Raw genomic sequence first — 26675 nt, 5'->3', positions numbered from 1 at the left:
GAGTGGAAAGCAAGTGCAAGCTTAAGTTGCATCTGAAAAAGTCTCACGTATTTATGACGTATTCAGAGTTGAAGATATGTCCACTTGACAAGACACGACCCTCAGATACTTATGTTCAACTTGCTAATATCTACAAAAAAACTTTTATTGTATATGTTGTGAGCACATATGTACGTACTATGAGGCATTTAAACTTGAATAACCTGATCTATACAGCAATCTAATAAGCAGAGAGACGGATAGGCACATAGGCCTTACCACAAATTTTCCCGGAAGTCGTCTGAATCAGAGTAGGAAGGAATAGGAACAGGCGAGTGGGGGTGGAGGCAGGAACGGGAACGGGTGATTGTGAAAGCAGGGTGGAATAGTAACAGGTGAATCGGAGTTTAGGAAGGAGTAGAAACTAGGTGTGCACCGGGCACTTTTAGTGTTTTGGGTTCTGATTTGTTTTGCCAAAACACCTGACGAAAGGTTCTGGTTTTGGGTTCTGATTTATTTTTTAAAAAGCGCTAAAATCCTGTTCTTTTGGTTGTTTTCCACTCCTACGCTATTCTTAACCTCAATAACAATCATTTCCACTAATTTCCAGTCTATTCTGAACACCTCACAATATTGTTTTTAGTCCAAAACGTTGCACTGAGGTAGCTTTCTGGACTGCGTAGTGGAGTGGGCCCGGTACCCAATTTGGTACCTGGGCCACAATACCTCCGCCTTCAACTGTTCTAAATTCCACTGCACATATGGCTGCTCCTACATCCTCTGCCGCATATACAGGGTGTAGTTTGAGTGCGTCAATACCTCTTGTTTTTGACGATGACAGGTCATTTTCATTTGGATTTGGCCCCAACACTGAATGTAGTTTAATATCTGATACGCATCTATCTGGACTGCGTAGTGGAGTGGCCCCGGTACCCAATTTAGTACCAGGGCCACAATATATCACCCTCAACTGGTCTGAATTCCACTACACACATAAAAACAAAGAACATAGTATTAGAACTGGCAGTTCCTATGTTTTGGAACTACACAAACAATGACCGTAGTAATAGAACTGGTAGTTCCTATTTTTTGGAACTACAGAAATAATGACCGTAGTAATAGAAATGGCAGTTCCTCTTTTTGGGAACTACAGAAACAATGAATGTAGTAATAGAACTGGCAGTTCCTATTTTTTGGGAACAACAGAAACAATGAACGTAGTAATAGAACTGCCAGTTCCTATTTTTTGGAACTACAGATAGAATGAACGTAGTAATAGAACTGGCAGTTCCTATTTTTTGGAACTACACAAACAATGACCGTAGTAATAGAACTGGCAGTTCCTATTTTTTGGAACTACACAAACAATGACCGTAGTAATAGAACTGGCAGTTCCTATTTTTTGGAACTACACAAACAATGACCGTAGTAATAGAACTGGCAGTTCCTATTTTTTGGAACTATACAAACAATGACCGTAGTAATAGAACTGGCAGTTCCTATTTTTTGGAACTACACAAACAATGAACGTAGTAATAGAAATGGCAGTTCCTCTTTTTTGGAACTACAGAAATAATGAACAGTATATAAATAAATAAATAGTAAATAGCAGTACCTATTATTTTTTGGTACAGCAGCAACAGTGAACGTAGTTTGACTTTGAAATAGCAGTACCTAGTATTTTTTAACTAATTTTTTTATCTTTTTTTTCAATTATTTTTTTATAATTTTTTTATAATTTTTTTATAATTTTTTATAACTTTTGAATAATTTATAAATGACAATGCCCTTAGCAGAACAGAGCACAGGACACATGCAGCACCACTGCACTCAGCAGGACAGAGCACTGGAAAAAATAACCACTGGACTGATCAGCAGGACAGAGCACAGGACCACGTAACCACTGCATATTAAGCAGGACAGAGTGACAGGACACAGGACGGAGCACCACTAAACCTATAACTTCCCTCTTCAGTGATCTGAGCCCGACTGAAGATGCCGGGCGCGAGCGGGGAATTTATGCAATCCGAGTCTCGCGAGATCCGACGCGAGACTCGGACGTCAGAGCCTCAGTTTCATTTCTTTTTGGTGCCGGAAATACCCGTACAGTGCTCGGATCCCGTCGGATCCGCACTGTTCGGGTGGGCTCGGATTAGAGAAATCCGAGCCCACTCATCCTTCTAATGAATCCAGTAAATCCTAAACATGGATTAAAAACAAACTTAACATTATAAAATAGTTTAATAATCACTGTGAAATGTTTGAAATCCACACAAGAAATGTTTATATAAAAAATAGTGCAGCGCTTACTGGCTGTCTAATGTGTTTTCTCTAGTGTGTTTTATATACCCATTTATCATCTATTTGTTGTCTCTTGTCCTGTGTCCTGCCCCTGCAAGTGAACTGATGTAACCTTACATTCAGGAGCACACTGGATGATGTCACAATGCTCTGACTACAACAATGCTGGCTGGGCTAGCTGCTCGGTCATAGTTCACACAGCTAGAGGTGTTCATGCAGCAGCCATTTATTTTCTGTGTAAAATTTAACTTTTTCTAAAGACACATATTCACAGTTTATCTTCTCTAGTCCACCACATCATCGTCTTCTCAACCATCTTGGTAAGATCCATTGGAGAGATCTCAAAGCACTTATTCTGGATTGCAGAGTCAGCAACAAGATTGGGATTCCAAGAGGCCAAAGCTGTCTTATTCTGGTTGTACTCCTCTGCCTGGTGTAAAAAAATACCAGTTCCAGCTACAGTACTACTACAGGTATGCTGACCCCTTCCTGCTAGTTCCTCCTTAGATCTAAAATTCACTTCTGGTCTGGTGTAGAGTCCTTTGGACTTGGTTGTGATGGAAGGTACATCTTCCCTAGCCAAACATTAGTCCATTGACTAATGTTTGGCTAGAACTCCCTATTTCTTGACTACTACTCCTAACCCCAATGTGCAGAAGATGTTTGTGTAGCCTTTAAATAAGAATAAACGCCATGTTCCGGATCATGCCACTGTTTGGAAAGTCCCTGGTTAGGTATGTGTAGATATTACTGTGCTTGACGAGACTACTAGAATATATGTTAATGAGAGCTTTATGTATCTTGACAAGGGGCCTGGAAGTATGTGGGTCAGCCCAAAGCTCCAATCCTTTTTTTTCTATATGTTCCAGTGAAATGTGGGGAACTTGTTCAAGGATTTCTCTTCCACTTCTGTTATGGAAAAATACAAGGATATACTGATTTATTTTATACACACAGTACAGACCATTAAAATAAAAATGAGCAATGGCTATTAATTATACACCTTTTATAGCCTAAAACTACAATATAATTATGTTGATAACTGCGTCATATAGGCTTTTTTTTTTACCAATAATATCACCCCATCGCCTATAGGAAAATAGGCCTTACCACAACCTCACTTTTCTCCCATCATGGGGGATACATTTTATTAGATAAGTTGAGATATAATACCATATCATATGTCAGCATATTAAGTATTGAGTAACTTCTGCCAAATAAAAAATTTGATTTATTAACTAATATACTATTAACCCTTATGTATCTTAAGTATAACATGTTTTAACTTCCATTTTTATCTGCATTGTTAAACAATGACTCTAGGGTCAGGAAGTAAGTTTATTATATATTTCCATGAAGTGGTTAATTGTTAACTGTTGGATTTCTCTTGATCAACACAAGTAATAACTCTAGGCCCATAAGGATTGATAGAGCAGCTAGAGTATAATATTTGGCTAAGATAGAGGTGTGATTGTATGAACTGTGAAATGCACAATTCCGTTTCTAGGATGGCTGAGGGATGTCCTAAACTGGACACTGCAGGGAAATATTTTATTTTCCTTTCACTGACATCACTAGTCAAAGATAGCGATAGTTTTCAGTTTAAGCTACTCGGCAGGGGCATAACTGGAGAACTAATATGTTAATGGAACTTTTACAGGTTTCTAACATTCTGGAGATCTAGTGTGTACTTTACATATTGACATGGAAAAGCCTGATCTCCATAATCTGCTAACACTTAATTGTTGTCTCCAGATGCATCAAGCAGGTATGGGCGGCTTCCTAGGACCTCTTCAGTGATGTTTCATTCTGATCTGACAATGGAGCATGAGAGAGAGAGGAGAACTGACTCCTCTATACATGGAATTCTAGATCATGAACATGGAAATAGTGATAATACACCTTCATGTAAGTATTTTGAATGATATGTAATATATTCTTGCAAAGTTTGTATACACGTCCATTTATGTTTTTGTTTTAAATTGTTGTAATAAAAATAGATCCCGCATCATTCTTGATTTCTATCTCACAGATTAGATTTTCTTTCACTCAACAATTCCCCTTCAAATGGCACCAAAATAAGATAAAATATTTAGGTATTTACATATCTAAACAATATAGTCAGCTTTTCCAAGCTAACTACCCAATACTACTATCTCAAATTAAATCTGATTTAGAGACCTGGAGTAAAAATCTCATCTCCTGGATAGGACGTATTAATTCAGTTAAAATGAACATTTTGCCCAGATTACTATATCGTTTTCAAGCCCTTCCCATACGCATCCCCCCCTTATGTTCTCAAATTTTTGCAACATTATACCTCACAATTTATATGGGGCAGAAACCGTCCAAGAGTCCGGCTCCTCGTCCTACAGAGATCAACGCGGGATGGTAGTTTGGGGGTCCCCAATTTTAAAAACTATTTCTTGGCAGCGCAACTTGCCCAATAGATCCTCAGAAATCTTGTAATAACCTTCTGCACATAATATAAATTCACTGCATGTATGTCCTGTATCTGATTACATGCTAATGTTCCCAAATCTATTTTACTGCTCAACTTCATGTGAAGTACACAAGGTGCGATAAGTAACACGCTCCCTCGTTATACAAGCTGTGAATTTGCACTTATTGTGACACACCCATTGTATGTATCACTTTCTGTGCAGGTTTATACCTCCTGTTTGCCAGAGATATTTAATATAGTTGCCCTTTCGTTTCATAAATGACATGTAGAACTGCAAGCATTTAATGCTGTAGCCTAGGTGATAAGGAGTTGAGCCAAAATACACCCCAGTATATTGCTCACACTACTCCTTTTTGACCCAAACAAGTGTGTCCTCTGGCTTGCCTTGTTTATTACTTGCCAGGGATCAGATGAGAAGCTGGTACATATTTTACTAGGTTATCATTGCAGCAATTCTTTGAGGTTCTCCTTTACCCTAAAACACAACCCTCTTATGTAGTCGGGAATGAAGGTGGTTAGGCTAAACCCTTTGTTCTCATGGGTAGACTCAGTTGCCAATAAGGATGCCCTCTGCAATTCCTTTTGTCTAAGGTATTTTTGGCCTGTACCTTAATCAGAAACTGTTTCCTTCTGTGTCCGCATCCCAGACACACAGGATTCGAGAGCTTTGTGTTTTTTTGTGCATCTGTTTCACCTTAATGAGTCGTTGCCCAAAAAGTGTAATCCAATGTACCTGCCACTTGTTTTGAGTTTAACCAAATGATTTTTGTCATATGCGATGTGGATGATCCAGGGATTATTTACACCGGGTGCTCTGTTTCTTCCCACTTCCAAAAACATACTAGTAGGCTAATTGGCTGCTGACAAAATTAACCCAATGAGGCGGAGGCTGATGTGGTACAAATATTTTCTGTATAGCGCTGTGGAATTGGTGTCGCTATATAAATGATGATGAAATGTTGATATCAGTTGTGGCCACCTACATTTGAGGCTAAACTTGATGGGTCCTGTTGTTTGTGTTGAGTTGTAGGAACTGTCAGTGTTTAGCAATGTTTTTGAGCTGGCACACGGTCTGTACCCCAATATGTTTTGTGCTATGTTCACCACTTGGCCAGCACAACAAGCATGGTCGTAGGATTCATTACCTTTTTACCATATACATTTTGTATGTGTTTAGCATTTAAGTTTCTAGTTTACCTGGTCATCTGGACCTGAACAATCTTAAACCTTCCTGTTGTTAGCATTTGTTTCAAATTTGTCTGCTAAAGTTCTGCTTGTAACTTAATATACTTAACTGTAAAATATTTTTTTAAAATGCAGATCTTCAGGACAGAGTTTCTTCATATGCACAGGGCGCACGACCAAAAGAAAACTCTCTAAGCACAGTTCAACTTAACACATCTATCAACCACCAGTTGCCTTCTCAGGGTTCCTCATTCACAGAATCAAGCAGGAGTTTAGGACCAGTAGCTTCTACAGATCTGCCTTCTCCACAAAGGGACAACTCATTAGACTTTGGCAGTGCTACAAGTAGAAATGAAGCGGCTACAAGGATTACATCGGGAAGAATATCGCCTGTTCAGCAAAGACCTGCTAGTGACAATACAACAGATACTGCAGGCAGACGTACAACAAGGCATTTACTGTCTCGCCTTGCATCTAGCATGTCTTCAGCCTGTTTCTCCAGGCAATCCAGCCAGGATTCCATAAACAGAAGGTCACCAGATGCAGAAGAAGCACACTCAAGTCTATGTAATGCTTCTCCTCAGCCAAGCCCTGCCACACCTGGTAACATGGATACACCAGAAAATAGGCCTTCTGAGCAATCTCGGGCATTTACATTTTTTAGGAGGCGGAGAAGGGGTCTGTCAACGGTGTCTCCAAATCAAAGTTCTGAATCAGAAGCTGAAAGCTACAGATCAGGAGACTCTGAAAGAAGGACTCCGGCATCATGGTTGCCTTTATCTCTCAGGAATAGGTGCGCACCTCTCTTTTCTAGGAGAAGACGGGAGGGAAGACATGAAACTGCCAGAGCATCATCTACCTCTGACTCAGGTAGGATACACAGTCCTTTAAGGAGGACAACTCAAAACTCAACATTAGGTGAAGCACAAACTGTTCCTCAACTAGCTGCAGCTGATGCCAACTTTACACCATTGTCTGCAGACTCCCCTAGTGGCACTGCAAATACTGCTTCTATAGCAAATGCCATCTTTAGCAGGAGAAATTCAGGAATTTCAGACATGCTTCCCAGCTCCTTCTTACACTACTCAGTGCCGGCTGCTCTAGGGAACTCCTTATCGGATAATGTCATGATAACTGTAGACCTTGTTCCCTCAGGTAGGACAAGTGATGGACAAGAAAGTGAAAAGTCTGAAAACTCAAGGGACCCTGAAAAACTTAAGAAAATTCAAGAAAGGCAAGTTTTTATTTGTCGTTGCGGTGATTAAAGGACTTTCTCTTAAGCTAGACAGGACGAATAGGTCCTGGCCAGCACCATACAGTTTAAGAAAAGTTTCTCCAGGCCATGGCCTATGGGCCTGATTCATTAAGGATCTTAAATGAAGAGGATTCTTATTTCAGTCTCCTGGACAAAACCATGTTACATTGCAAGGGGTGCAAATGAGTGTTCTGTTTTGCACATAAGTTAAATACTGACTGTTTTTTCATGTAGCACACAAATACTTGATAGCTTATTTGTACACTGAAATTTAAAGTTGATATGTGTGTGCTACATGAAAAAACAGTCAGTATTTAACTTATGTGCAAAACAGAATACTAATTTGCACCCCTTGCAATGTAACATGATTTTGTCCAGGAGACTGAAATAAGAATCCTCTCCATTTAAGATCCTTAATGAATCAGGCCCTATAACCTTAAATGTTCTTATCTGTGTTCTTGCACAGGGGAATGTATCTGCATGTGGTGGCTATAATCATAGTTGTCTACCTCTTTGCCCACACTTGTCATTTAGTCTTTATGATGCCTGGCCATGTTCTCCAGTAATGGTGATCTAGTAGACTGCAAATAATTAGACTAATGTTTACTCTTAAATTCCAAAAAGCCTCACATGTTAAACCCTGACTATATACTAATCTAAGAGGATATTTGAGCTTTGTTTCCTATAAAAATGTTGCATGCCTCTGTTGCCCTTTTTAGACATTTGTTCCCAACTCTGTATGGTCCTTTGTCCATGTGCTGCTCAAAAGCCACCAGACTAAAAGCAAGAGCCTAACACACTAGTGTAAAATGTCAAAAACACTATTTGAGAGCTTAATGTATTTCTCTGATTAGGTCCTGGTGGTGGGGTGGTTTATGTATGTGTTTGTATAAATATTGGCAAGTTGTGTATTACAACATAGATAGATTTTAATTTTTTTTTTTAGCCTCCATCTGAAGGACTGGGAAGAGGAGGAAGGTGACTTGTGTAAATTCTGCCTGACTGGAATGTCCACTCCAACAGATCCCTTTCTTGAGCCATGTAAATGCTCTGGGAGTCTGCAATATATACACCAAGACTGTATGAAGAAATGGTTACATACTAAGATCAATTCTGGTAAGTGCTGGATTGTTGCCTCTGACTTGCTTGCATACACTAAAATCTGGAATTGATCCCCCCCCAGAATAAAGATATTGATAGTTTTATGTCTTCTGTATCGTCCAAAATATATTCTACCCATATGCCCCTTTCTTAAGTAAGACACTGAACAATTGTCAGATGTGGTTTCTAAATGGCTTGGAAAAACTAAACTGTTTCTTCTGATTTAATCTAAATGTCTACTTCTGAGCAATAAATCATTTAGATTAGCATGTGCCATACTATACCATATGTTCTATCTAATGTAAAACTGTCAGGGCCGACTTCTCAGTCAAGATCCAGACTCCAGATGACATCTATTTATCTTAAATGATAAAAGCTTAAGCCCCAATGTTGGGTCTGTCACAAATGTTAGACATTGCCAGTTCCTAACACAAGCCAGTCCAGGGCTGAGAGTGTGGGAGTTGAAAGACTTGGTGGCTGTGGACTAGGTTTGCTAGAAGTCCTGTGTTTCTTACAAATGTGTCCTGCTTGGATGTAAAGTGTAAATCTGGTTCATTCCTCTGCATTCACTGAAATTGCCAACTTAGTATAGAATATTGGAAGGAGGAAATAAGCCTGGTCAAAATGGCTTGACTAATGAGCAGTATGCTCTTTAGCCCAGGTTATTACTGACAAATAACGTGTGAGTGACTGTCTGGTTTTTGTTTGATCTATTTCAGGTTCTAGTCTAGAAACTATAACTACATGCGAATTGTGTAACGAGAAGCTGGAGCTGAACCTGGAGGATTTTGACATTAAAAAACTTTACCGGGCGCCCGCAAATGAGAGAGTAAGAAACTCCTGGATGCAACGCTTCCTTGCCCTGATCAGGAGAATGTTCAATAGACGTCATTGAACGTATTAGATAAGGAAAAAATAAAAGTTCTTTTTATGCTCTTAATTAGTCAGTTTTGTTTGTTTTTTTTAAACTTTTCATTCACCTCCTTTAAATTTTTGTCTGGTAATGACTTTCCATGTTCTCAGAGTGATACATAAAATAGGCTGCAAATGGTATTATGTAATGTGTCGGAGAGCAGCCTCTGCTATCTTCCAGATCTGACAACTTATCAAATAATCAAACCGGCAAACAGTAGTTTACTGTAATGGACACCCAGGATTCCAGCCTAAATCTTGCGCTCACCGATCCCTTAGTTTAAAATTAACTCGAGCCTTCCCCAAAACAGGCGCACACTTCCACACCTCTTCCCAACTGCCACCATGTATGTATAAGGCTCATAACAAACCTCTGACTTAATTACCCAATTGCACACACTCTGCGCTCTGATAGGTAAGAGTTTACATTCCCCACATTGGAATTTAAAGGGTTAACACAGCCATGCAGTCAACCTCTTCTAAACAGGCAGGGAATTTGTTTAGAGCAATAAGGACAGTACTTAAATTTAACATATAAAATAGGTACAATGCTTACAGGTTATAAAAACAATTAATAAAAGATTATATAACATAAGTAAAACATGTAAAATAAAAGGATAGTTTGAGTATAAACTTGCATACGAGTTGTATAATCTGCCCCAAGGGAAATTGGTTTGGAAAATGGACAGCTTGTCAATGTTGATTTCCCAAAAGTTTGACCATATCTTCTAAGTGGTTTCCTTTTTTTTTTTATAACTCAAATTTTTATTCAAACAAACTGGGTGACAGCCAGCATACAAATAGATAACAGAGACATAATACAAGAAAAAAACTAAATAGAAAAAAAAAGGCAATCACTGTCACAGTAAATATTAGTAATTGCTGTTCCTAGCAACATGTGGCACAAAAACTGAAAACCGTAATGACACAGTCAATGTCCTTATTATTATAAAGGGAAGTGGGTGGGCGGGAGGGAGGGGGGGGGGGGGTCGTCTGTGCTAGTAAGAAAAAACAGGACGGTGTCTCAGACCTCAGGAGGAGTAGCTTTATCAAAGGGATTATCATAAACAGAAGTATCTGATACGAACGAGTCAACCTACAGGAGGGGGAAGTATTGGGGACATCAATGGTGTAACCAAGGGGCCCAGATTTGATAAAACTTATCGTCTTTATCGCGGAGGTGGAAAGTGATTTTTTCCATGCTAGCAATGAACCAGACATAGGACTTTAGAGAAGAGACGCGGGGAGGTGCTGCACTTTTCCAGGATTTGGCTATCAGGCACCTAGCGGCCGCCAAAACGTGCGAAGCCAATTTTGCAGAGGGGACATCAGCATCTTGTATAGGGTAGCAAAGGAGGAAGGACCAAGGATCCTTCTGGATAGGGAATTGAAGAAGGGAGGAAAGGAGAGAAGCTACTCTATCCCAGAAGGAGGAGATGACAGGGCAAGATCCCTAGATGTGAAAGAAGGTACCTCTATGGCCGCAATCCCGCCAACAGGCCAGGGAGGTAGTTGGGTACATTTTAACTAGTCTGTCGGGCGTAAGGTACCATCTGTAGAGAATCTTGTATGCATTCTCCTTAATTAGACTGGAGATGAACCTAGAGGCTACATTCGATCTGATGGTCTCCCAGCAGTCCTCCTCCAGGGGGGGACCCAAATCTCTCTCCCACTCTCTCTTGTGGCTACTCCCGGAGACCAACAATTTGTCTAGAAGCAGATTATAGATTGAGGAGATCACGCCTCTCCGAAGCGGTGAGGAGAGACAGAGGGACTCAAAGGAGGATATCAATGGAGGTGAGTTGTCCAACAGGAGAGAGAGAACGAAATGCCTGATTTGAAAGTATTGGTAGATTGGCGGGTTTAGTGTGGGAAATTTAGAGCGGAGAGCATCAAAGGTTATAATACCTCCTTGATCTAGGAGTTCCCCGGCAAATCGAATACCCGCGCCGGTCCATGATAGAAAGAAGGACCGAATTCCACCTGGGGGGAAGGCAGGGTTGAGCCATAAGGGCATGATATTCAATGAAGTTGAGGACACAGAGAGATGGCTTTTACAGGTCTCCCAGATCCGGGCAGCAAATAGAAGGGTAGGGAATCTCTTGATCCGTGCAAGCCTAGACTGCTTAGGCAGGCCCCAGATACTAGATAGGTTTGGTAGGGAGAGGTAAACTGCTTCTATATCCGCCCATGCGTGAAAGGCCGGAGGAGCAAAGGAGGTGACAATGGAACTGAGGTGGGCTGCCCAGCAATATGCTTTCAGATCCGGAAAGCCCCTACCTCCGCATTTTGTAGGTTTCTTAAGCTGGGTTAGTCGGACCCTGGGAGCCCTACCCCGCCAGACAAATTCAACTAAGTGTCGCTGCATAGCAATTAATTCAGATGGGGACCCTAACGGAGAGTGTCTGGAATAGATAGAGGACTGGGGGGAGAACAGACATTTTAACGGCGATGATCCTGCCCAGCCACGAGATAATTAAGGGTCTCCAGGAGAAGATGTCAGATTTAAGTTTGAGGAATAGAGCCGGGTAATTCTCCTGGTAGAGGGACTCATAGGTGGTATGGTTTCCTTTTTTAAAGACACTTTCCACCTTTTCCCTTCTACTGGGATGTTGTCTCTAGGGGAGGACTGTGACAGTTTTGCAACCACAATTTATATCTTCCCTGTTTAATCTCGAATGCTAAAATGTAACACTTATCTTTCCTGGGGAGTGTCACACAGACCCATTCTTATGATTGGTAAATTTGTATTGGATTTATTAATCTACGGATACCAAACAAAGGTTAAGTGTATTAGTTGAGTTGATACTCATTTTCTGTCATTCCCTGCAAGACATAGCATTATTACGTATGGTATGCCCTTCCTCATCCTATTGTCACATTTCAATGCAGAAAATCACAGCTTAGAAGCCCGGAATATGGTGAAATACACAATATTTCTCTTGCACATACAGTTAGGGGACACTGCTCACCATGGGGTATAGAGGGAGCTGTGTGGAGTTAGGCACTAAAAAGACCTCTTTGGCCTGCTCCTTTCCCCTTTATGCCCCCTCTCACCAGAGATATCCGTTTTTATTTTAGTGCCACTGGAGTAGGCATGTATTGCTTTCACTTAGATTTTATTTTATTTTATTTTTTTTTTTCTGACTGCAGTGTTCGTGAACACTGCAGCAGGGAGGGAGAGCGCAGACAGAGCTTAAAGCCATAGTTTCCCCTCCAATTTACGCTGAACACTAAAATAGGCTGCCGGGCAGAAGTGATCACTCGGTCACTTAGACAGTGACCAGGGACACAAACGCTGGACCAGGACAGCATGTCAGACCGCACCAGGAGCCTCGGCAGCAGCTCCAGTCTCCCATTTCCAGGTGGGTTGAGATGGAGCTGACGGCAGACTCTGCCTACACCTGCGCACCACAGCAATGTTGAGGACAGACAGCAGGGGATGCCAGGTACCAAGTTGTGGGGAGTTCACTGGCAGGGAGCTCTGGGCATACAGCTCCAACCAGTTTTTCTGTGACTGATACAGGAGCCGTTTTGTGAACGGGAGGAGGTGTTTTTAGTGAGGGGTGACACTCCTTCCTGGACTTTTCTCACAGCAGCAGCCATTTCACACTGCTCACAGCCACTGCGGTACCTGTCACAGTTGTCCTGAGGGAAATCTTTTCAATTCTTAGGCTGAGTGAATTTCTATATCATACTTTTTGCCTGCAATTGATTGTATGTTATATTTTCCAATATAGGTATAGTATTTATATAGCGGGCACTACCTCATACGCACACACAGAATCGCATGTAGTACTGCCATATATATATACATATATATAGATAGATAGATATATAGATATTGGGATATGTACTAATACACAATTACCTTGTGGACAGCCATACCCAGGTACTCTATGTGTGACTTGCGAGGCTGAGGACCTGGGCCAGCGCTCATCTGGGGAGGAAACTGGCATTCTCCATTGCGGAGCTAAAGAGAGACACCATATGTTCTGGGATGGTAGGTGTTGACAATCCTAACTCTCTTGTCCTAGGGACTCAGTCTGCGGACACACTTCCCTTGGGACAGGTCGTCTGAGCAACTCCAGGAAATATCAGCGATGGCCATTGCACCTTCCTGGATGCAAAACCTGGAAAGATCTATACAAGGTCTGGTCAGAGTTTCTTCATCCCTGGAATTAGAGTCTTCAGACACTGACCTCCCTCTTATGGAGGATAGTGAACTTATTGAAGACTCAGACACTGAGGAGTTTTCTGCATTGGAGGATGATACCACCAACAGGCAAGGAGTGGAGGACCTCATTCTAGCGGTAAGACAGGTGCTAGACATCTCTAAGAAAAAACAGGTGACCTCTCAGGTATCCATGTTTAAAAGAAAAAGAAACTATTTTTTTTCCATCCTCCCCACAATTGTCAGAGATTTGGCAAGAGGCCAGAATGAAACCTGATAGTAGATATCTATCAACTGATCTACTGTGTACCGACCCAGCTTATCAGTTAACCCTTCTCCTGCCGAATCCTTGGCTTATCTGCACCAACTGATCTATTGTGTACCGACCCGGCTTGTCAGTTAGCCCTTCTCCTGCTGAATCCCTGGCTTATCTGCATCAACTGATCTACTGTGTACCGACCCGGCTTGTCAATTAACCCTTCTGCTGAATCCCTGGCTTATCTGCACCAACTGATCTACTGTGTACCGACCCGGCTTGTCAATTAACCCTTCTCCTGCTGAATCCCTGGCTTATCTACATCAATTGATCTACTGTATACCGACCCGGCTTGTCAATTAACCCTTCTCCTGCTGAGTCCCTGGCTTATCTACATCAACTGATCTACTGTGTACCGACACGGCTTGTCAGTTAACCCTTCTCCTGCTGAATCCCTGGCTTATCTGCACCAACTGATCTACTGTGTACCGACACGGCTTGTCAGTTAACCCTTCTCCTGCTGAATCCCTGGCTTATCTGCACCAACTGATCTACTGTGTACCGACCCGGCTTGTCAATTAACCCTTCTCCTGCTGAATCCCTGGCTTATCTACATCAATTGATCTACTGTATACCGACCCGGCTTGTCAATTAACCCTTCTCCTGCTGAATCCCTGGCTTATCTGCATCAACTGATCTACTGTGTACCGACCCGGCTTGTCAGTTAACCCTTCTCCTGCTGAATCCCTGGCTTATCTGCACCAACTGATCTACTGTGTACCGACACGGCTTGTCAATTAACCCTTCTCCTGCTGAATCCCTGGCTTATCTGCATCAACTGATCTACTGTGTACCGACCCGGCTTGTCAGTTAACCCTTCTCCTGCTGAATCCCTGGCTTATCTGCACCAACTGATCTACTGTGTACCGACCCGGCTTGTCAATTAACCCTTCTCCTGCTGAATCCCTGGCTTATCTGCATCAACTGATCTACTGTGTACCGACCCGGCTTGTCAATTAACCCTTCTCCTGCTGAATCCCTGGCTTATCTGAATCAACTGATCTACTGTGTACCGACCCGGCTTGTCAGTTAACCCTTCTCCTGCTGAATCCCTGGCTTATCTGCACCAACTGATCTACTGTGTACCGACCCGGCTTGTCAATTAACCCTTCTCCTGCTGAATCCCTGGCTTATCTGCATCAACTGATCTACTGTGTACCGACCCGGCTTGTCAATTAACCCTTCTCCTGCTGAATCCCTGGCTTATCTGCATCAACTGATCTACTGTGTACCGACCCGGCTTGTCAGTTAGCCCTTCTCCTGCTGAATCCCTGGCTTATCTGCACCAACTGATCTACTGTGTACCGACATGGCTTGTCAATTAACCCTTCTCCTGCTGAATCCCTGGCTTATCTACATCAACTGATCTACTGTGTACCGACCCGGCTTGTCAGTTAACCCTTCTCCTGCTGAATCCCTGGCTTAACTGCATATAAAACATTATTTTATATGCCATTATTTTGTTTTTCCTGATTGTACATTTACAAGTAACTACTTTTTACCTGTTATTATTCTACTATTTATATTCCTTTATCTTGTTTTTCCTGATTTTATATTTACCAGCAACTACTTTTACCTGTTATTATTCTTGCCTATTTCCATTGTCCTTATTACCTCTCCTTCTATTATTCCTTGCCTTCCACGCCCTAATTGGTTATTGTCCTCCATCTTGCTATTGTCTCCCTGCTTATTCTTACCTGTTATCCGCTGTCCTTATTATCTTACTGTTCTGCTATCATTCTTACCTGTTTTCATTGTCTTTATTATCTCACTGTACTGTTGTTCCATGCCCTCCACGCCCTAATTCGTTATTATCTTCCACCTTTTCACTGTCTTCCTGCCATTGTTCTTACCTGTTTTTCCCTGTCCCCACTATCTCACTGTTCTGTTACTCTCTCTCCCTACTATGCCTCCCCGCTCTCACTCCATACCCATACTCTCCCCCCGCCCTACCTCTCCCGTTCCTCCCCGCCATCCCCCGCGCGCTGCTCATCTTGCTAACCTCATCCCCATTTCCCCCCTCTCCTCTCCCCCTTTCTTCTGTGCCCTCTGGAATGCCAGATCCGTCCGCAACAAGCTGACTGCTATCCACGACCTCTTTCTATCCAACTCCTTTAACCTTCTTGCCGTTACTGAAACCTGGCTCTCTGATTCTGATACTACTTCCCCCGCTGCCCTCTCCTATGGTGGCCTCTCCTTCACCCACTCCGCCAGGCCTGGTGCCCGCCCAGGCGGTGGAGTTGGCCTCCTCCTCTCCTCCACCTGTACTTTTCGTGTCATTCCCCCTAAACCCTCCCTCTCCTTCTCCTCTTTTGAAGCTCACTCCATCCGCCTCTTCTACCCCATCCACCTCCGCGTCACTGTCATCTACCGCCCCCCTGGCCCCACCTCCCTATTCCTTGACAACTTTGCTAGCTGGCTTCCTCACTACCTCTCCTCCGATCTCCCCTCGATCATTCTCGGGGACTTTAACATCCCCATCGACAACCCCACCTACCCTGCTTCCAGCAAACTGCTCACCCTCTCTTCCTCCCTTGGTCTCACCCAATGGACCTCCTCCTCTACCCACTGCCTTGGTCACTCCCTTGATCTTGTCTTCTCCTACCTATGTAATCTCTCCGACTTCTCCATCTCTCCCTTTCCTCTATCCGACCACCATCTCCTCTCCTTCTCTCTCTCCTCTTCTCCTGCTCCCCTCCCCCTGCCCAAACCTACTCTGTCCATACGCAACCTCGACGCTCTTGACCCTGCCTCTCTGTCCTCCTCTCTCGATAACCTCCTTTCTCCCCTTTCCTCCCAGGCCTGCCCCAACCAGGCGGTCTCCCTCTACAATCACACTCTGTCCACCCCCGCTGCTCCAAACCCCAACCCTGGCACTCCAAATTTACCCGCTTCCTCCAAAAATGTTCCCGTTCCGCCGAACGTCACTGGAGAAAATCCCGCTCCCTGGCTGACTTCCTCCACTTTAAATTCATCCTTTCATCCTACAGCTCTGCCCTCTCACTCGCTAAACAATCTTTCTTTAAATCCCTCATCTCTTCCCAGTCCTCTAACCCCCGCTGCCTCTTTGCCACCTTCAGCACTCTCCTGGCCCCCTCCCCTCTCCCCCTCCCTCCTCCCTGACTGCCTCCGATTTCGCCTCCTTCTTCTCCTCTAAAATCGAGGCCATCCGACTTGAAATCTCCTCCTCCACTCTCTCTTCCACCCCTCCCACTCTTCTGTCCTCCCCCCCAACCACCTTCCCCTCCACTCCTTCCGTCCCACCACCGGCGAGGAAGTCCACTCTCTCATTTCATCCTCCCCCCCCACTACCTGTCCCCTGGATCCCATCCCCTCCCACCTTCTTCGCTCCCTTTCCCCCACCACCTGCTCCCACCTCGCTCACCTCTTTAATCTCTCCCTCTCCACTGGCATCTTCCCCTCCTCCTTTAAACATGCTCTCGTATCCCCCATTCTTAAGAAACCTAATCTCGACCCCACTTCTCTCTCGAACTATCGCCCCATATCTCTTCTCCCTTTTGCCTCCAAAATTCTCGAGAGGCTCGTCTGCAGCCGTCTCACCTCCTACCTTTCTGAATACTCCCTCCTTGATCCTCTCCAGTCTGGTTTCCGCCCCCTCCACTCCACTGAAACTGCCCTGGCTAAAGTCACCAATGACCTCCTCTCTGCTAAAGCCAGGGGCCACTTCTCCCTTCTCATCCTCCTTGACCTCTCTGCAGCCTTTGACACCGTTGACCACCCCCTCCTCCTTCACACCCTCCAGTCTTTCGGCCTCTCCGGCCCAGTCCTGTCCTGGTTCACCTCTTACCTTACTCACCGATCCTTCTCTGTCACCACCTCTGGGTCTCTCTCCCCACCATCCATCCTTCCACTCGGGGTCCCTCAGGGCTCTGTTCTGGGACCCTTACTCTTCTCTCTATACACCTCCTCCCTAGGTGAACTCATCAGCTCCTTCGGCTTCAGCTACCACCTTTACGCTGACGACACTCAACTATACTTCTCCTCTCCTGATCTCTCTCCATCCCTCCTCTCTAGGGTGTCCGCCTGCCTCTCTGCCATCTCCTTCTGGATGTCCTCTCGATTCCTCAAACTTAACCTTGCCAAAACTGAGCTCATAGTTTTTCCTCCCTCTCATACCCCATCCCCTTCTGACCTCTCTATCACTGTCGACAACACCTCTATCTCCCCTGTCCCCCAACTTCACTGCCTTGGTGTCATCCTAGACTCCTCTTTCTCCTTTGGCCCCACATCCTCTCTCTTGCCGCTTCCAGCTGCGCAACATCGCTCGCATCCGGCCCTTCCTCTCCCAAGATGCCACCAAATGCCTTATCCACTCTATGATCATCTCCCGCCTGGACTACTGCAACCTCCTCCTCACTGGCCTCCCCCACTCTCATCTCGATCCCCTTCGATCCGTCCTTAACGCTGCAGCTAGGCTTATTTTCCTCTCTCGCCGCTCCTCTTTTGTCTCCCCCCTCTACCTAGCCCTTCACTGGCTCCCATTCCCCTTCAGAATCCTCTTTAAGCTCCTCACACTCACCTACAAGGCCCTCGCCAACTCCACTGCGTCCTACATCTCCACCCTCCTCTCTATTCATGCTCCATCCCGCTCTCTCCGTTCTGCCTCTGACCGTCGCCTCTCTTCCCCCCTTATAACCTCCTCCCACGCGCGTATCCAAGACTTCGCCCGCGCTGCCCCCCTCCACTGGAACAAGCTCCCTCCCTCCATCAGAACTTCCCCTAATCTGTCCAGTTTCAAATGGGCCCTAAAAACCCACCTTTTTCTTAAAGCCTTTCTGTCTCCCACTTAACTTCCTACCTTATCTTCTGCCTCTGTCCCCCTACTCTCCCTCTCTCCCCTGCGTCTCTCTGTCTGTCCACCCCTCCCCTTAGATTGTACGCTCCTCTGAGCAGGGCCATCTCTCCTCCTGTTTCCACCACTTCTAACTCTGCTCTCCAGCTACTTAGCCCTCCTCCTCGAGGGTCCTCCACCCCACGTCCACTCTCGCTCCCTCCTCCCCCCTGGGGGTCTCCCTGTCTTCTGCGCCCTCCTTCTTGGGCCCCGTCGTTTGCGGATCCTCCCTCCCCCTTCCCCGCCCTCTCTAGCTGTGCATTGCGCTTACTGAGTTGCTGTGTTTACTGTATTATGCTGTCTCCCATTGTATTGTAATTTTGTTTGTCTCTGTACGGCGCTGCGGACGCCTTGTGGCGCCTTATAAATAAATATTAATAATAATAATAATAATAATATCTGATTCCCAGAAGGATTCACTTCAATTATCCGTTTCCAGACTCTAAAGTGGTGTCATGGGAAAATCACAATCACACCAGCGTGTATGCTCCCATTGCGCATTTAGCAAAATCCACCATTATTCCATTACCCAGTGCTACTAACTTAAAAGATGTCACTGATAGAAAATGTGAGGGCATTCTGAAATCCATATATTTAGCTTCAGGGTCTTCCCTCCATCCCGTGATGGCAGCAGCATGGGTGATTAAAGCAGTGGAAAAGTGGGCCTCTTCCCTCAGTGATGGCCTACAGTCGGGAGTTCCTAGAGCTGAACTGTCATCCTTGGCCGACCACATTAAGGAGGCGGCCGAATATTTGTGAGACGCCGTACTTGTCGCAGGTCAGGGATTTTCCTGGACTTCCTCCCTGGCAGTGGGGCTAGACACACACTGTGGTTGAGATCCTGGGAGGTGGATGCCGAATCCAAAAAGGCTTTGGAGGCATTATCATATGATGGCTCAGCATTATTCGGTCCACCCTTAGAAAATGTAATCTCTCAGGCCACTGGGGGACGAAGTGCGTTTCTGCCAAAGGTTGCTCCCAAAACAAAAGGTAGGCATTTTCACTCCTTTTGTTTTGCAGGCAGATCCAGAGGCACCCCCACCAGAGGTCATTCCTCAGCACCTCGAAGAGAGGCGCAGCAAGGTAGGCAGGCTTGAACAGGGTGGCGCCCAAAGCCAACAGGCAAGCAATCTGCATGACTCCTCCCCCCTCTTCCGGAAGTACGGTGGTGAAGCCTGTCGGCTGATGTCCGGGACCAATGGTACAGTTCTACCACAGACGCCTGGGTAAAAGGAATAGTTCGCAGGGGTTATATCATAGATTTTTTGGAATCCCCCTCCACAAGAATGAGCCAGGAGGGTGGCCTTTCTAAAAGCTAATCTCTCCCTGTTGGGATTAGGGGTGATTGTACAGGTCCCAAAAGAACAATGGAGGTTGGTGTTTTACTTACATCTCTTCCTGGTACAAAAACCAGAACTATTATAACTTCCCATTCTAAACATAAAGACCCTCAATGCTCCCTTGAGGGTTCCCAGTTTCCACATGGAATCAATTTGTTTGGTAATAAAGGAACCAAACAAGTTTTTAGCATCCTTGGACTTTAAGGAAGCTTACTTTCATATACCAATATGGCAGGGACATCATAAGCTCCTCAGGTTTGCGGTGGACCAATCTCACTTTCAATTCCAGGCTCTGCCCTTTGTTCCGGCTAAGGTGCCAAGATGTTTATGAAAGTCAAGGCAGTGATGGCTGCAGTCTTACATCAGCAAGGAGTAACGGTCCTTCCGTACTTGGACGATCTCCTGATCAATACAGATTTGGTGTCTCGGCTAAGTTCCCATCTGCATCTGACTGCACAGACCTTGCAGTCTCACTGCTGTATTGTAAACTTCAAAAAATCCAGTCCAGTGCACACTCAGCGCATGAATTTCCTGGGCCCGTTGTTCGACACCAGTTGCCAGAGGAAAAAAAATCCGAACCATGCAACAACAGGTAAAAGCTCTGTTGTCCCCGAAGCGTGTATCCATTTTTCAGTGTATAAAGATGATGGGACGCATGGTGTTGAGCTTTGAGGTGGTGCAATTTGCGAGATTCCATTCCCGCCTCTTACAGCAAGAGTTCTTTTCCAAGTGGAACAGGTCGAATCCCCATTTAGAAGCCCAGTTTCTTCACCTATCACCGAGAACCCGCCTTTCCTTGTTGCGATGGACGCGAGCAGGAAATCTCAATTAGGAAAGACCGTTTTCAGTATGGGATTGGACAAATGTCACTACGGATGCCAACCTGTCAAATTGGGGAGCGGTGACTTTGAATCTCCGACTGCAGGGCCTCTGGTCCACAGAGGAGAAGAAGTTGCCCATCAATGTACTAGAGTTAAGGGTGGTCTTCAAAGCGGTGGTCCAAGCACAGTCCTGATTGAAAAACAGATCCATTCGGATTCAATCTGACAATGTCACGGTGGTGGAATATATCAACCACCAAGGGGGAACCAGAAGTCTTCTGGCCATGAAGGAGGCGACCAAGATCATTGTGTGGGCGGAACAGTGGGTTCCTGCCATCTCAGCGGTATTCATACCAGGAGTGAACAACTGGGAAGCAGATTACCCGAGTAGCCTTGCCATTCCTCTGGAGAGTGGTCCCTCCACCCGGAGGTTTTCTCACTGATTGTGCAAAGGTGGGGTCAACCGGAAGCCTCTTGGTTGAATTGGAAGGTCACCAAGTATTGTGCCAGGTCACAAGATCCCCAAGCGTACCTAGTGGATGCCATGGCCGTTCCTTGGAGGTTCTGGTTGGTTTACATTTTCCCCCCAATTTCGATGTTAACCCGGTATTGAAGAAGATCAGACACGAAGGAGTCAAGGTCATTCTTCTGGTACCCGATTTGCCAAGAAGACCATGGTACACGGATATTCTCGCCATGACAAAGGACTTATTTTGGAAGCTTCCTCTCAGGAAAGATCTGCTCAGTCAGGGTTTGTTTTTTCATCAGGACCTAGCACAGTTGGCTTTGATGGTGTGGAGGTTGAAACCTTAATTCTCTGACTTAACGGTCTCTCAGATAGGGTCATTCAAACAATGATAAAGACTAGAAAACCAACATCTTCCAGAAATAACCATTGTGTCTGAAAGACATATATAGGTTGCTGTGAGCAGAAAAGTGTGTCAACCTCTTCCTTCCGTTTAACCACAGTATTAGCATTCCTTCAAGACGGGCTGGATAAGGGCTTGCGGCTGGCATCCCTTTAGGTACAGTTGTCGGCCCTGTCAGTTTATTTTCAAAGGCATCTGGCTCTGCTACCAGAGGTACAGACTTTTCTCCAGGGGGTCTTACATTTTCAGCTACCCTTTGTTCCTCTGTTGGCTCCTTAGGACTTAAACTTGATCCTACTGCGTTACAGAAACCACAGTTTATGAACCGCTGGAATTTATTTCCTTCAAGCTTCTCACTTGGAAAGTTGCTTTTTTGTTGGTAATTTCTTCAGCAAGACGTGTTTCAGAGTTGGCAGCACTCTCCTGCAGAGCTCCCTTCTTTCATGACGACAGGGCTGACTTGAGGACTCTGCCTTCCTTTCAACCAAAAGCTATATCCAAATTTCATATAAACCAGGATATAGTTAGCCCGACGTTGTCTAGAGTTCCTTCATCCAACAGTCAGTGCTCTCTGACGGAATTGGATGTGGTCAGAGCCTTACGGATCTATGTGGATCGCTCATCTTCAGTTCGCAAGACAGACAGTCTCTTGATCCTGTATGATGCTCAAAAACGTGGCTGGCCAGACAAAGCAAACTATAGCCAGATGGATAACAGCTATTATTAGGCAGGCCTATGTTTCTCAGGGGTCTCCAGTTCCTGGGGCATCACGGTTCACTTTACTAGGTTGGTTGGTACTTCCTGGGTGGTGGGGCACGGGGGCTCAGTCAAACAATTGCAAAGCCTTTGCTTTGAGCTGTAAACCCCCTTCTCTCTGCCTTCATCACAGTCTGTGTCACTGCCAGACCAACTTCTTTGTTCAGATTTAAAAAAACACAACAAAAAAACAAATTTTAACAGACCTCCAATCCAGTATTTGATGCAATATGTCAAATAGCTGTCACTGCCCAACAAACAGCCCACTCATCTATATGAAAATGTCCAGGCAGATGCTGATACATAACATGCAACATTTATTAAATAATACCTTTTAAACAGCCTGTGTTACACTTAACGTGGCAGTCTTCAGCAGTGTGATATTAAGCGGACAGGTCCATCATACAGGTGTCTGTAGTGCAATGCATAAACCACTCGTGCTGTAGCCAAGTGTTTATTTTGTGCCCTCGTACTGAATATAAAACTCGATCAAGGCACAAGAGAATCTTCCAAGATGACACAGCATCAGAGATGCTGTGTAATAAATAGTGCTAGGCCACACTGTCTAAACCTCTCAGTGCTGTGTATGCGCAGCCCAGGGACTCCCTGCATTTAGCATCACCAGGTCTTAATAACACCTTGCATGCGGGTGCACATCTTGGTATGGCATTGGGCTTTTATGAATGGGGCTGAGGAGTGGGTTTCAGATACCAAGAACACAGATAAAAACACAGGATCACCTTATTTTATAGTTAATCTTTTTAATGACTTTTCTGGCACGGAAATGGGTTATGTATGGGCAAACAACGTATGCACACAACCAACTTGTGCCCAGTGGGGCTAATATTAGGAATGCATGGACTGTGGTACCCATGCATGAGGGTTTTAAGGGCATACCTCTCAACATTCACAATCCTGAAAGCGGGACAAAGCAAACACCCAAGCCGCGAGTCGGGGGGGGGGGGGGGGGGGGTCGGGTGCTGTGAATCGGGTCCCGGCAGCCTCTTCTCCTCTCAGTGTCTCAGTGATAGAGAGAGAGAGGAGGAGAGGCTGCCGGGACCCGACGAGCGATCACGTGACTCTTTTTTTTTTTTTAAACCTGTTTGGACTGACCGAGGAGGAGGAGCAGCGCGCCGGAGAAGAAAGGCAATAGAAAGGTAAGTAAAACAACGGAGGGACAGAGGTGGTGATGGTGAAGGGGCACATAATTAGTGATGGTGAAGGGCACAGAAGTGGTGATGGTGAAGGGGCACAGAATTGGTGATAGTGATTGGCACAGAGGTGGTGATGGTGAAGGGGCACAGAATTGGTGATGGTGATTGCAGAGCCGGATTTAGACCTCATAGGGCCCTAGGCAGGATACTGTATTTGGGCCCCCTGCCTGAAACAATCCATAGCACTATATTTTTGCAGCCTACCATATACCCCTATAGTTACGTAGAAGTGAAAGCATGTGCCGCCGCATGCCTACCATATACCCCTATAGTTACGTAGATATAAAAGCATGTGCCGCCGCGGCGTGGCTTGCATCTTTGGGGACGTACCTAACATGTGAAAAGAGCAAGACCACCCTGCTGCAGAAAAAGGCACCCCTAAATAATTACCAAGCAGTCCCGTTTTTTTAAGTAGTTGGGTCAAAACAACTTAATAAATATTGAAGTCAGGGCAGAAATACTTACTTAAGTTGTTTGCAAAAATAATACGCATAAATCCAAGTATGTGCTCTTGTCACTTTTGTCCCTCTATCATCCCACTGTGCCCCTTCATTGTCACTTTTGCCCCTTCACAATATCACATGTGCCCTTTCACCATCACCTCTGTGCCAATCACCATCACCACCTCTGTGCCAATCACCATCACACCTATGTGCCCATCACCACCTCTGTGCCAATCACCATCACCACCTCTGTGCCTCTTCACCATCACCACCTCTGTGCCCTTCACCATCACCAACTCTGTGCCCATCACCACCTCTGTGCCCATTACTACCTCTGTGCCAATCACCATCACCAATTCTGTGCCCCTTCACCATCACCACCTCTGTGCCCTTTACCATCACCACCTCTGTGCCAATCACTATCACCAATTCTGTGCCCCTTCACCATCACCACCTCTGTGCCCTTCACCATCACCACCTCTGTGCATTTCACCATCACCACCTCTGTGCCAATCACTATCACCAATTCTGTGCCCCTTCACCATCACCACTTCTGTGCCCTTCACCATCACCACTTCTGTGCCCCTTCACCATCACCACCTCTGTCCCTCCGTTGTTTTACTTACCTTTCTATTGCCTTTCTTCTCCGGCGCGCTGCTCCTCCTCGGTCAGTCCAAACAGATTTATAAAAAAAAAAAAAAAAAAAAAGAGTCACGTGATCGCTCGTCGGGTCCCGGCAGCCTCTCCTCCTCTCTCTCTCTATCACTGAGACACTGAGAGGAGAAGAGGCTGCCGGGACCCGATTCGCGGCACCCGACCCCCCTCCCCCGATTTGCGGCACATCACAAAGATATGTCCACTTGACAAGACACGACCCTCAGATACGTATGTCCAACTTGCTAACATGTATAAAACCCTTTTTATTTTGTATGTTGTGAACACAGTTACTATGAAGCATTTAAACTTGAATAAACTGAACTATACAGCAATCTAATAAGCAGAGAGGCGGATAGGCACGTACGCCTTACCACAAATTTTCCCGGTAGACCGGTGCCCTAATAAGGCCGCCTGAATCTAAGTTTAAGAAGGAACAGGAACTGGCGAGTGGGGGTGGAGGCAGGAACGGGAACAGGTGATTGTGGGAACATGGAGGGATAGGAACAGGTGAGTGGGAGAGTGGGGAGGAATAGGAACAGGTGAGTGGGAGAGCGGGGAGGATTAGGACCAGGTGAGTGGGAGAGCGGGGAGGAATAAGAACAGGTGAGTGGGAGAGCGGGGAGGAATAGGAATAGGTGAGTGGGGAGGAATAGGAACAGGTGAGTGGGAGAGCGGGGAGGAATAGGAATAGGTGAGTGGGGAGGAATAGGAACAGGTGAGTGGGAGAGCGGGGAGGAATAGGACCAGGTGAGTGGATGAGCCGTGAGGAATAGTAACAGGTGAGTGGGAGAGCGGGGAGGAATAGGACCAGGTGAGTGGGAGAGCGGGGAGGAATAGGAATAGGTGAGTGGGGAGGAATAGGAACAGGTGAGTGGGAGAGCGGGGAGGAATAGGACCAGGTGAGTGGATGAGCCGTGAGGAATAGTAACAGGTGAGTGGGAGAGCGGGGAGGAATAGTAACAGGTGAGTGGGAGAGCGGGGAGGAATAGTAACAGGCGAGTGGGAGAGCGGGGAGGAATAGGAACTGGTGAGTGGGAGAGTGGGGAGGAATAGGAACTGGTGAGTGGGAGAGCGGGGAGGAATAGGAACTGGTGAGTGGGAGAGTGGGGAGGAATAGGACCAGGTGAGTGGATGAGCCGTGAGGAATAGTAACAGGCGAGTGGGAGAGCGGGGAGGAATAGTAACAGGTGAGTGGGAGAGCGGGGAGGAATAGTAACAGGCGAGTGGGAGAGCGGGGAGGAATAGGAACTGGTGAGTGGGAGAGTGGGGAGGAATAGGAACTGGCGAGTGGGAGAGTGGGGAGGAATAGGAACTGGTGAGTGGGAGAGTGGGGAGGAATAGGAACTGGTGAGTGGGAGAGTGGGGAGGAACAGGTAAATCAAAGTAAATCGTTTACCAGATAATTAAATTGTGTTTTAAAATCCCATAATGAACCACTCCATTCTGGGTTTACATAAAATACTGAATTGTTTGATTTATCAGACTTTTTCTTCAACAATGGAATATTTTCTCTGCCAACTGTCCCTAATTTCCAGTCCCAGGTTTTAAATATCTGTCCCTGAAAATGTCCTTGTTTTTTAATATTAATCATTTGCACAATAACATCCCTATTCTCTGCATGTTGCATGATAGGAATTGTCTCATTTTTCATTATCTTGGTTTAGAAGTTAATATGGATGGATATTAGTAATATGTTAGCAGATTCAGTGACATTGAGGAGATTGTACAGCTTTAAGGTCCACCAAGACACTTGTACAGGACGTGCCCCTGCAAACTATTCTAAAATGTTTTCAACTAGGACTGTATGTATGCAGATCTCCAACATTTTTTAAATGTAAAATTTAGATCAAAATAGGCCCATCCCTAACAATGATTGATATGTCTGAATCACACCTGCATAACAAACCACACCCCATTTCTGATAGGCCACACCCTAACAATGATTGCCATGCCTGAACCACACCTGCATAACAAACCACACCCCATGCTGTTTTATCCTCTCTGTGTCTCATTGATTATTGTGGGGGCTGTGGAAT

General features: G+C 45.2%; 1 protein-coding gene across 2 annotated transcripts; it reads left to right on the top strand.

Moving 5' to 3' along the window:
• The first annotated feature begins 1489 nt into the window (after positions 1–1489).
• Positions 1490–9225, top strand: LOC142098190 (E3 ubiquitin-protein ligase MARCHF7-like). 2 transcript variants are annotated; one of them, XM_075180788.1, is made up of 6 exons: positions 1497–2753; positions 4036–4188; positions 6065–6799; positions 7085–7163; positions 8131–8300; positions 9005–9225. In XM_075180788.1, the coding sequence occupies exons 2-6, from the start codon at positions 4080–4082 to the stop codon at positions 9178–9180; spliced, it is 1269 nt and encodes a 422-aa protein (XP_075036889.1). In that variant the 5' UTR covers positions 1497–2753; positions 4036–4079; the 3' UTR covers positions 9181–9225. The 2 variants fall into 2 exon arrangements, with proteins under 2 accessions (XP_075036888.1, XP_075036889.1); XM_075180787.1 differs by having other exon boundaries at positions 1490–2753; positions 6065–7163.
• Positions 9226–26675: the final 17450 nt, after the last annotated feature.

The sequence above is a fragment of the Mixophyes fleayi genome, chromosome 7, assembly GCF_038048845.1.
Source record: "Mixophyes fleayi isolate aMixFle1 chromosome 7, aMixFle1.hap1, whole genome shotgun sequence".
NCBI lineage: Eukaryota > Metazoa > Chordata > Amphibia > Anura > Limnodynastidae > Mixophyes > Mixophyes fleayi.
This window is presented reverse-complemented; position numbering and strand designations above follow the sequence as displayed.